We start from the raw sequence: 12,732 nt of genomic DNA, 5'->3' as shown, positions 1-12,732 counted from the left end.
ATTTGTCATTGTTACCACTGTTACTGCTAAATTATTAAGCTCGTATATGAAGCTGGTGAAATAAAGCAAGTTTACTATGGGTTCTCTGGAGGTTTAATACTTGAAATCGTCTATGAAAATAAAGACTAAGTTTGTGCAAGGTTTTGAAAAGTGGAAGAAAAAAACACAGTGTGTTGAGAGACAAGAACAATAATATCTAGTTCTGTGTTCCACCTATTTTATTGAGCTATCTATCAAGCTCTTTAATTATTAAATCATTTTTAGCTCGTTCTAAGTGATCCATACCTTGTAAGAGTCTTCATATTTTTTTTTTTTTTTAAGATTTTTTTATTTTTTCCTTTTTCTCCCCAAAGCCCCCGGTACATAGTTGTATATTCTTCGTTGTGGGTTCTTCTAGTTGTGGTATGTGGGACGCTGCCTCAGCGTGGTTTGATGAGCAGTGCCATGTCCGCACCCAGGATTCAAACCAACGAAACACTGGGCCACCTGCAGCGGAGCGCACGAACTTAACCACTCGGCCACGGGGCCAGCCCCAAGAGTCTTCATATTTTAAGTCAATTTATTGACATCTTATTTTATCATTATACTTTTTCTATTCACCTGAAGGGAGCTATAAAAGTTGACATTTTTAATCATTCCCTTTTTGGCTGCTGTTTCTTTTGCTATTGTCAAATACCTTTTCTAAGCAAATACTGGGATATAGAAAAATTAAAACTGTAATTATAGACTATTTAGAAAATAGGAATGAGATCACTGTACATTTATACTTCCTCTGTCATGTGGCCAGAACACTACTCCAAGGAAAATTGATAGCCACAGATATTTTCATTATTAACTGAGAAAGATTAAAAATAAATAAGCCTATTAGCCAACCCACAAGTTATAAAAAGAACAAGAAAACCAGTATAATGACAATGGGACTTCATACATGTACATGAGATTGACGAATCAGAAAGTAAAGAATTGAAAATTAAATCCAAGATTTTATTCTTTGATTAAACAACAGCAAAAATAGATAAAGCTCTGGCAAGAATAATGAGAAATGAGAAAAAAATTAATATATACACTAGAATACATAAAGGGAATATAGCAATGAATGTAGATATTTTATGGGAAATATTGTATAAAGTCCATGAGAATACTGGGAAATCTTTATTTATTTATTTGTTTTTGCTTTTTCTCCCCAAATCCCCCAAGTACATAGTTGTATATTTTTAGTTGTGGGTCCTTCTAGTTGTGGCATGTGGGACACCACCTCAACATGGCCTGATGAGCAGTGCCACGTCTGGGCCCAGGATCCGAACTGGTGAAACCCTGGGCCGTTGAAGTGGAGCACATGAACTTAACCACTTGGCCATGGGGCCAGCCCCTGGAAAATCTTAATGAAATGAATGATCCTCTTGGAAATTGTAACCAGCCAAAATGGACTCAGAAAGAAATATGAAACCTGCAATAAATGACAATATAAAAAAATGATTTTTTTTTTTCTGGTGAGGAAGATTGACTCCAAGCTAACATCTGTTGCTGGTCTTCCTCTTTTTGCTTGAGGGAAGATTGTCCCTGAGCTAATATCTGTGCCAATCTTCCACTTATTTTATATGTGGGATGCCACCACAGCATGGCTTGATGAGCAGTGTGTAGGTCTATGCCCAGGATCTGAACCCGTGAACCCCAGGCCGCCAAAGCAGAGTGTGCAAACTTAACTGGTATGCCACCGGGCTGGCCTCAGAAATGAAAATTTTGAAAGAACTCTTCCCCCAAAATACATATGGTCCAGATTCTTCAACTCTGAATTCTTTATTTCTTCTGCATTTTTAAGTGTTTGTAAACATAGACAATGTTAGTAATCTTTCTATACCATTTTCTGGATGGTAATATAAGGGCTGGAAAAAAATAAATTTGAAGAATCAGAACTTGAAAAGGAACCCAAATGATATTCTTCTATGAAAAAAAGTTTTAAAAAATCTAAGGAAAACCACAGCAATTAAGTCCAGAAGCATGTTAAAATCATCAAACTGAGCTGATATAAGGGTTGGATCAATGTAGTTTATTAATATAATGCACCAAATGATAAAAACTCTGGAATCATATTAATAGATGCTGAAAAGGCAGTTGAGAAAATTCGTCACCAATTATTGATAAAGAGGATTTTTAGTAAACTAGAAATAAAAGGAGACTTTAGTCTCATGACATCATATTCAAAGTGACCCACCAGATCCTGTGGAGGAGCAGCATTCCCATTAGAGTGAGGAAGAAGACAAGGGTCCATGTTATTCCCACCATTACATCACCCTATTTTGATAGTGCTGCCACAATGAGACAAAATAACAACATCACACAAGAACACACAAGAAGATCCAAGGCTAAGGAAAGTGTGTTTCAACTGTTTAAATATATTAACATTGGTCATTCATGCTGGTGGTATTATGGATATTTTGTACTTTTTTTGCTTCTCTATTTTCTGTACAGAACTTCTACTTTTTCGATCTTTTTTTTATCGTTCTTTTTTTTATCATTTTTAAAATGGGACAAGAACATTGAGAAATCATAATTCCAAAGAGAAGAGATTTTCTTCTCTTTTCAAATGAATGGCTTACACTATGATTCAGTATTTCGCTGTCTTCAATCCTAGTCACACAAATGACTAAGTAAAAGCAAATGGAGAAGTTAGTTACTTTTAAGAAGTGCGAGATTAAGGGAAAGCTGAATCAGATTTCTATGTCTCTAACATGGCTCTATTCCTAAATGCAAATATTCAGCTTGGTTACCATCTCTATCTATTGGCTTTTCCTTCCCATGATGACTTTATCTAGTCTAACTTTTCCCAAGATAACTTCATCTAGTCTGACTTTGTTTTCAGGGCTTAGTTATGTGAGCTCTTCCTTCTAGGAAGTTGCCGTTTCACCTGATAGTGAAATTGCTAGAATGACTGGGCTAACTTTAGGCTGCTTCTCCCTCTAGTACAATTTTTCCTGACTCTTGTGCCCTTCCAACCAAGGTGAAGGAGAGGAGAAAAAGCTTCCTCAGGTGGAGTCAGCAAACAGAGATGGGTCATCTATGATAAAATATCACCCTAACTAGGAGGGGGAAATGTTAAGACTCTCAAAGTGTTGCAGAAGTGTAGTTGTTGATATTTTTCTGATTGTTGCTGTAAAGATCCAGATTTTGTAGGGCCAGCCCCAGTGACCTAGTGGTTAAGTTCAGCGCGCTCTGCTTTGGTGGCCTGGGTTTGGTTCTCAGGTGCAGATCTACACCACTTATCTGTCAGTGGGTCTGTCAGTGGCCATGCTGTGGTGGCAGCTCACATACAGAAAGAGGAAGATTGGCAGTGGATGTTAGCTCAGGGTGAATCTTCCTCAGGAAAAAAAAATCCAGATTTTCTAGTTAACATCAAGATCACCCAATCTAATTTTTTCATTCATGGTTTTCAAGTAACAAGGTGGAATTTGGGGACCGAATTCATGAAGAGGCAGCATGGTAGAGAGGAAAGGCCAGACATTGACCTGCTGGGGGGCTTCTATTGGCATCTATAGAATGCCCACCAGGGATAAGATTCTCTTCCATTCATTATCTTAATCCTCAGAGCATCTCTGAGGTTTTGTTGCAATTCAGTTTTGACCAACAATGACCCAAGATGCAGTGCGGTTCAGGGTGGTGGAGATAGGGTTCAACTATAAGTCAGCCAGGTTGATAAAGTGACACTCATTCCATTCCCCTCATTGCCACCAATACCTTAAACACTGGATCCTCAGTTCCCTCATATGTAAGATGATTAAAACAACAGCAATTGTGAGGGGCTGTTTCAAGGATTAGAGAAATACTCTAGCAGACCTAGTTCATGGTAGGTAGCTCTTAATTAGTGTTCTATAGCTGCACAGACCAATGTAATCACTAGCCACACATGGCTAATTAAATTAAATTAATAAAAAGTCAGTTTCTCAGTAGCACTACCCCATTTCACCTGCTCAATAGCCAACTATGTCTAGTGGCTACCATATTGGATAGCGCAGATATAGAGTATTTCCATCATCACAGAATGTTCCATTGGACAGCACTGCTCTATATCATCAACTTTGATTTTACACAACTGCCAGATCTTAGGGCTGGCCAAAACCATTCCCTTTGAGTTGGAAGCTCTCCTCGGATGTTTACCTGCAGAGGTGAGAGTCAGGTGAGGCCATTCTTGGAAGGGTGTCCTTTGTTCACCAGAGATAGAAAGGAGTGATGTTCGTTTCCCAAATTAAGAAGCCTACCTATGAGCCAGATCTTTTAGCCCTGAAGAGGTGGGAAGTTCATGCCAAGGAAAACCTCCAGAGAGGACTGACTTTTTTCCACCGTGCACTTAACCAACAACAACAGAAGGGGTGGGGGAAGATTCCGACTTGGAGTCAGCAGAGGAAACATTCTTTGGAGGTAGAGTTTGGAAAGGACAACTGATCTGTTTTCCAAACAGATTTTCGTAAATAACTGACAGGAGATGGGCTGCTTCTATCAAAGTATTAACCCAAATGATGGAGGTTAATCATTAAACCTTTCAGGTGGTGGCTTGCTTGTTTCACTGATATTCTAATCCGGGTCACAGAATGGCTAAGGCAGCTTTAAGTGAAGGGTGGATTTTTTCCCCTCCTTTTGCCTTGTGTTTTCCACTCTGAGAGAATGTTGTGGCTGCTCTTTTTTCTGGTGACTGCTATTCATGCTGAACTCTGTCAACCAGGTATGTAGCCTTGAAACTCAAAAATAGATTAACAGTTTTCTAAATGATTGACAAGTCTTTGACTGAAAGACCTCTTTATTTTTCTAAATCTGCGGACATGTTGTGGCTTGAAAGTTGAACCTGTGACTGTTTCATGAGTTTGAAAGAAAATTTTAAACCGTCTAACATGATTGCAGTTAACTTTCAGGAATATTTGGGGCAGTTTAATTACAGTTCTGTTGATTTGAATTGCATTAAATATTAGGATTCATCAGGCTTTGTTTTGGCAGATTTTATCATCATGTACTGCTCTCTCTTTTTTTCTTTCTGGTAGGTGCAGAAAATGCTTTTAAAGTGAGACTTAGTATCAGAACAGCTCTGGGAGATAAAGCAGTAAGTGGAGAACCTGTGTGTTCACTTTAAATTTTGTTTGCTAATACCATTGTGCTTTCTCTAATAATAAGCCTTTCTGCAGAGTTGTCTTAAACTTGTATAGATTACTTCTAAAGACCTCAAATCTGTTATTTTCTTAAAGTAAAAAATTACAGTAAAACAGAAATTGTTAAGAAAATAACTTTGCCTAAAGTATTTCATCTGCAATGTATGCTAGAAAATATGTGAAGTTTTGTATTACACAAAACAATTTTGCAAACTTGAACATTGCAACCCAGCATAGTGGAGCAAAGGGGCCTGAGTCAGGCACTCAGGTCTGGGTTGGGCTCTGCTCCTCACTGCTATGGTCATTTGAATTTTGTCAGACTCAGTTTTCTAGTCATTGAAAAGAGGGATGTTCCACACACATAAGATCTTTCACAGCACAAAATTCCAGTTCTAGCGTGAAGTTTCTTCAATTCTTCTGAGATATCAAAGTACCAACAGGAAATATATGCTTATGAAATGGAAGCTAAAAAATACTCATGGGGCTTATGTAGCTATAGGAACAATAAAGACTGTCAAATGAATAAGATAGCATTCTGCAATTCTAGTTTCAGTTTTCCAGTGTGGGCTGTGAAAATTTTCCCTAATAGAATGTGATATTAAGGTGCTTCAGACTAGAAACAATAAAAGAATTTTAAAGAAACTTAGAGGTATTCTGTTTGCAGTTCAATCCACCAATGTATTATTTTATTCACTCAGTGAGTAATAATCATCATAACAGCTAGCATTTATTGAGAACTGAGTTTGCTTTCTAGCTGGGACCCTGCTAAGCACTTTGCTCACATCAGCTCATTTAGTCCTCACAATACCTCTTTGAGGAAGGTAGTATAGGTATTCTCATTCTCAGTAGATGGATGAGAAAACCAAGGTGCAAAGAAATTAAGTGACCTACTCAAGATCTCAAGCCAGCAAATGGCAGAGGTAAGATTTGAACCCAGGCAGCCTGACTGTAGAATCCACTCTCTCTACCAGTGTGTAGGGTTGCTTATCCCAGGATCCTCTGAGGGCAGGCACCATGCTGTATGCTGGGGATGCAATGCAGCTAAAATCAGGCTTGTCCCTGCCCTTGTGGAGCTTATAGTAGTGGGAGAATTGGTTGTCCATTAAATATTCAATGAACCAAATGCGAATGTGCAACCTTGACAAGTATTACAGGAAGGAGAAGTACATGGGGGCTTTGGCCTCATCAGGGGCCTCGGTACCTGGCATTTGCCATGAGGTCTAAAACACGAGTAGAAGTGAACCAGGGGATAAAAGAAAAAAAGGCAGAGGGAACAGCATGTGCAAGCGCTTATTACAGGAAGGAACTTGGTGAGAGTGTGGGATGGAAGGAAGGCTGAGGTGTCTGGAACTGGAGCAGAGAGGAGGAGCAAGGCACGTGATGAGTTTAGAGAAAAAGGAGGGGTCAGGCCAAAGAATATGTGGACTGTGTTAGGGAGTTTTGATATTATCTTTAAAGCAAGTGGGAGTTTTATGGAAGAGGCGTCACGGTAGAATTAGTGTTTGGGAGAGACTTGTGCTACAGCGTGGAAGACAGTTTGAAGGGGCCTAGGGTAGAAAGGAGGAATCAGGAGGTGATTGGAGTAGTGTAGGTGAGACATGATGTCCATTTGGAGTACAGTGTGCGGGTGGAGAGAGAGTAGTTAAGGGATTCAAGAGCCACAGGGATGTTGTGACAAGGAAGGGAGAAGGAGGGGTTAAGATGAAGCAACTGGATGGGTGATGGCCCTTTTATGAGTCAGGGAACCAGGTACAGACAAGAACAGGCTTTAATTTTGGACTTGATGAGTTTGAGGCATTATTAACGAATAGGCAAGGACAGAGGGGCTTGAGCTATACATTCCTGAGTCGCTTGGACTAAAGTAATAATGGAAGCTTGGAGTAGGTGACCGTTCTGAGGGAGAAAGTACAGAGTGACGGGAGGAAAGGGTCTAGCATAGAGCTTTTAGGTTCTCCAAAACTTGAAGCTCCTGTAGAAGAAGGTGAACCTGTAAAGGAGCAGAGGGACAGGAGGAAAACCAGGAGAATGTCATATTATAAAAAAGAAGAAAATGCTTCAAGATGAAGGGAGTGTTCAAGAGCGTCAAATGCTGTTGAGAGGCCAAGGAAGATGAGACTGAAAACTACTCATTGCGTTAAGCAATGTGGAGGTCATTGGTAACTTTGGAGGTAGCTGTTTTTCTGGAATGGTGGAAATGGAAGGCAGATAATGGAGGGAGTTAAGAAGAAGTGGGCAGTGAACATGTAAAGATGGAATTATGGACAACTCCTTTGAGAATTTTGGCTGTGAAGGGCAGGAGAGAGACAGAAGTAGGTGGAAGGAGGATTGAGTAAAGTGACTTGGTTTTGCTGTTGTTTTAATGGGAAGGACTTGAGTGTGGTTAAAAGTCAATGGACTCAAAGTTGAATGCACAGAAGAAAGGGGGGAAATGGATATTGTTTAGAACCTGAGAAGGGCAGAAGAGAAGAGTTCCTAATAGAGGTGGATGGAATAGCCACTGAAAGGAGGAGAAACATCACATCTGACCTTTTTTTTTTTTAAAGATTAGCACCTGAGCTAACAACTATTGCCAATCTTCTTTTTTTTTTCCTGCTTTTTCTCCCCAAATCCTCCCAAAACATAGTTGTATATTTTAGTTGTAAGTCCTTCTAGTTGTGGCATGTGGGACGCCGCCTCAGCACGGCCTAATGAGTGGTGCCATGTCCATGCCCAGGATCTGAACTGTTGAAACCCTGGGCCGCCAAAGCAGAACGTGTGAACTTAACCACTCGGCCACAGGGCCAGCCCACATCTGACCTTTTAAAGAGGAATGTGGATAGGATGTGTGTCTATCGAGGAAGTTTTACATTTGGTGTCAGGAGGATGGGGAGTTTAAGTTGATCACTTGAGAAATATCTCTAAATTATGAAACAAGAACGTCTAGTGAGAGTGAGGAATGAGGGAAAGCATTGAGATTTGGGGTACCTGAAAGAAGTTTGAAATAGTCACTGTGAACTATGAGGGAGAGAAAACTGATGGAGAAATCTAAGGGATTCCCAGGTAATTTGAGAGTAGGTCATCATGAATTTAGAGTTAAACCAACAAACCCTGTTTTGTGACTTTCTCCAGTTACGCTTGATTACTTGCCTAAAATGTGGAGTCAGCCTCATTAGTCTGCTAGGGCTGCTGTAACAAAGTACCACAGACTGGGTGGCTTAAACAATAGAAATTGATTTTCTTTCGGTTCTGGAGCCTACAAATCCAAGATCATGGTGTCAGCAGGGTTGGTTTTTTCTGAGGTCCTTGAGGGAAGGCTTTGTTCCAGGCCTTTCTCCTTGGCTTGTAGACGACCGTCTTCTCCCTGTGTCTTCATATTGTCTTCCTTCTGTACGTGTCTGTGTTCAAATTTCCTCTTCTTACAAGGACACCAGTCATATTGGTTTAGGGCCCACCCTAATGATCTCATTTCAACCTAATCACTTCTGTAAAAGACAGTATCTCCAAACCTGGTTACCTTCTTAGGTACTGGGTGTTAGGACTGCAGCATATAAATGGGGAGGGGGGCCACAATTCAGCCCATAATGTACGCACACACTCAAGTTTCCAGCTAAGAAAATAAAAATAAAAATTGTACCAATGTTAACAAAGGAAAGGAAGCTGAGGGGGGAGTCAGTTTATGAGTGAAGAGAGAAAGGGAACAGACTGTATATGTCCAGGATAAGAAGTCTAAGTGCCCTATTTGTTGACCTGCTACTAATACTGCAGATTCTGAAGAAGATAATGCAATGAGAAACACTCCACACTTGGAATGATAGAATGTCCAGGAAACTCTATCCTGAACATTATGGTGACATGATTTATCATGGTCTCCAGTCTTTAGTGTATGAAGAAAATGAGATGGGGGGGCGGCGCGCCACACCACTGTGGCTACAATTAGATTCCAATGGACTGTTTTTTACCCCATGCCTCTTCACTTTACATTTTCTGTTTTACTTCCCTTTCAGTATGCTTGGGATACAAATGAAGAATATCTCTTCAAAGCGATGGTGGCTTTCTCCATGAGAAAAGTTGCCAACAGAGAAAAAACAGAGTAAGTAAACAGTGAAAAATCTTGATTATTTGCAGTATTATTTGAGACAGTACATTAATTCAAAACTCGATCTTGAAAATAATTTTTTAACCAATTTTTCAAAGGAATCCACATTTTTATTTAACATTTTAAAAAACTTTCATAATCTAGCTCAGCTTGCAATTTATATCATGTTCTCAAAATGCTTTTCATTCATTGGGCACTGTGAAGATAATTATCCAAAAAAATTGCAGCCATGTCATAAGCTTTCTACATTTCTATTGTATACATATAATTTCTCTTGCACATAGATAGATGGATAGACAGATAGACAGATAGATAGAAAGAAAGGACTCTACTCTCATTGTATTCGTCTGCTCGGACTGCCATAACAAGATACCGCAGACGGGCTTACACAACAGAAATTTATTTCTCACAGTACAGGAGGCTGGGAAGTCCAAGATCAAGGACTGGCAAGGTGAGGTTTCATTCTGAGGTCTCTTGTTTTGGCTTGCAGACACCACCAGATTGCTGTGTGCTCGAATGGCCTCTTGTTGGGGGGCGTGTGGTCAGGGGGCGGGGTGGGAAGCGGAGGGAGAGAGAGTGAGCTCTCTGGTGTCTCTTCTTGTGAGGACACTAATTCTATATAACAAGACTCCACCCTTATGATGTCATTTAACTATAATTACCTCCTTTTGGCCCCATCTCCAAATACAGTCACATTTGGGGTTAGGGTTTCAATATATGAATTTTGGGGGAAGGGGAACAAATCAGTTCATAGAACTCATTTTGAAAATAAATGTGTGTGAGTTCATCCCACTGTTGCTATCTATCATAGCATCTTGTTTATTTTCTTAAAAGCTTTAGTTTTTATCTATTCTTCTGGAGGAATCTTCTCTATTTGTAATATTTACTTCCATCTCTACTTGTGATTAGAGTACTAGTCCTGGTTTCTCTCTACTCTTTCACCCCCCTTCCCATTGAGAGGAGAAATGACCAATCTGGTTGGTGAACTGGAAGGAGAAACTGGGCGTGGGTTCGCTTCTCTAGGAGCCGGCATTTTTTCTGTGCCATCCCCTACATAAGTACAGAATCAGGCCCTGCGTGGGCATGCGTACATACCTATAAGGCTCTATGCGCTGTTCGCAAATGAGGACTGTTTAGATGGGTAGCTGCCATATCATACAGGGTATTAAATATCTTGGATAGTACTCCAGTATGTCATGACACGTGCCCCAGTTCAGCTCTACCTGGGACGCTGTAGATGAATTTATCTCATTTCAGGATTTTTTTAAAATTAGGAAGGAAATTTGCCTGCTGATTAAAGTCATAGCCTCCAACCTAGCCTTTTATTTTGGTCTCCTATCTACTTCATTCTTTCGTCTTAATTCTATAATGATTCAGAACCTGGCAAAGAGGATTGCTGTTTATTGGTCTCCCTCAAACCCACAATATATGATGCATGGGCTGTGAATATAAAGAAGGAAACAGAAGAGTGAAACGTGGGGGAGCAAAATAAACATATGATATGTGTATTTGTGTGTACACACATAGATACTTTAAAATAGTCACATAATATATTCAAGTGATTCAAAAAATTAAAAGAAGGAGATATATAGCAAAACAAAATTATATCCTAAGTGAACTCTATTCCTATTTTGTAGATTTTTGGAAAAAATATATTTGCTTTTTTCTTATGCCTTTAAACTACAGCATTCTTTCTACAATTATTTATAACAACTTTTAAAATTATCAATAAAAATTGTGATTGCAGTATAAGAAATTAAAAAGGAAAAATATAAGAAAAAAAGCCACTAGTCATCTCACAATGCTAACCCCTCAACTAGTCTCTTAATCTTCTTGTCCTTGTTCAGTAGGTTTTTCTACATTGCTGTGTTCAGTATAATATTACTTCCTCTAAGTGCCTAAATTTCACCTTTTTTTTCCTTTCTGCTTTTTCTCCCCAAATCCCCCCAGTACATAGTTGTATATTTTAGTTGTGGGTCCTTCTAGTTGTGGCACGTGGGACGCCACCTCAGCGTGGCCTAATGAGCAGTGCCATGTCCATGCCCAGGATCTGAACCAGTGAAACTCTGGGCCGCCGAAGCGGAGCATGCGAACTTAACCACTCGGCCACAGGGCCAGCCCCTAAATTTCACCTTTCAATAACTATGTTAAATCAGATGTTTCCATTCTTAGGAGAAGTTAATTTAAATATGTAACATTTCAGATTAATTTTGAGAAATTCACTTTTGAAATTATTTTTGCAGAACCTGAGGCATGGTAGGAGTCTGTGAATATCTGATCTTGTTTATTTGCAAAGGTGTTTTGCTTGGAACTGGGTACACGAGATATATAGAAGCTTTTGTTGCCACTGCCAATTCAAAAAATCGAAAAGTGTGAAACTAGATTAGAGGTCAACAAACTTTTTTCTGTAAAATATAAGGCAGCATGAGTCCCAGGAATACTGCTGTCAGGGGGCTGAGTGATGAGGGCTGCCTAATGAATCAGGATGTGTTTAAGATGCAATTCAAGTGCAGGGCCCGATTCTACATGCGCTGCCATAAAGGAGGCTGCATCCTTACATGAACAGGCGTCCCCCGAGGGGAAAGAGGACCACAAAATGCAAGATGGCATTGAAAACAACTTTGCAGAGGGGCTGCCTGTCTTGAATGTGGCGAGTGGATGGAAGACACCAGTAGCTTGGCAAGTGGATCAGATTTTACATCTTCTGCCTTTCAGAGGTCTTTTGGTGCCAGTGTGAGGCAGAGTGAGTTCTGGAAGGTGAGAAATATCACTTTCCAGGATGGCTTCAGGGATTCAAATCTTGGACACTTGCTGTATGTTTATTGTTTTTTCCCCCATTATTGCGTATTCAATGAATATTTCAGAAAACTTGATACTGAGATGCACTGAATTGAAAATGTAAAGAGTAACTCAGTCAAGATAGCCAAGTGATTCACAGAATAATAAATACTCTCAGATTCATCCCACATTCACCCAGTCCTTACTACAATATCTCTCATATCAAGCTCAATCAACTCCAGTGATAAGAGCTCAGTATCTCTTAGGATGCCTGTTCACATTTGGAAGCCTAGATTGGCATATCCTTGATCCAGTCAGCATACGCTTGATTAACTATGAAAGCGGATGTAACCTCTAGAGAGAGGTCCTGGCTGCGTCCATGCAGGGCTTGCTGGAGAGCTGACCTGGTCCAGTCACCATCACACCAAGAAGACGGGGAGAGAAGGCTAGAGGGTCAGAGAGGCAGAGGGTGTGCGCCTGCAGAGAGGGCTGTGGCATTTCCACTGCCTTCCCCATAGGACAGGGGCAGGAATGGGTTCCAGTACATAGACACCACGCAGCCAGGTGGGGTGCTGACAGCCGGGTCCATTCTGATGAGTCAGTGCCCTCGCCCTACCAGTGAGTGTGTGTTTTGAGTGATACTCTTGCTTGTTTCCTGCCTCGCTCAAGTGAGGCAGAGACTGCTCAGAGAGTGGAGTTGTCTGTAAGAGGAGAGACTGGCCTACCACTTCCCGGTTGGATGAGCTG

At 40.3% G+C, this 12,732-nt stretch overlaps 1 protein-coding gene across 7 annotated transcripts in view; it reads left to right on the top strand.

The window, feature by feature from the left end:
* Positions 1–12,732, top strand: part of CLTRN (collectrin, amino acid transport regulator) — a 43,412-nt gene that overhangs the window by 6,397 nt on the left and 24,283 nt on the right. For 6 of the 7 annotated variants that reach the window (XM_070502102.1, XM_070502104.1, XM_070502103.1 and 3 more), the window contains 2 exons: positions 5,028–5,086; positions 9,116–9,201. In XM_070502102.1, coding sequence (XP_070358203.1) covers positions 5,028–5,086; positions 9,116–9,201 — 145 coding nt within the window. Of the gene's footprint in view, positions 1–4,407; positions 4,715–5,027; positions 5,087–9,115; positions 9,202–12,732 lie in introns of those variants that run through there. The other variant, XM_044764371.2, reaches the window with a different exon arrangement.

This window comes from Equus asinus, chromosome X, assembly GCF_041296235.1.
Source record: "Equus asinus isolate D_3611 breed Donkey chromosome X, EquAss-T2T_v2, whole genome shotgun sequence".
NCBI lineage: Eukaryota > Metazoa > Chordata > Mammalia > Perissodactyla > Equidae > Equus > Equus asinus.
Note: the sequence above shows the minus strand (reverse complement) of the source record. Positions and strands in the feature narration are given on the sequence as shown.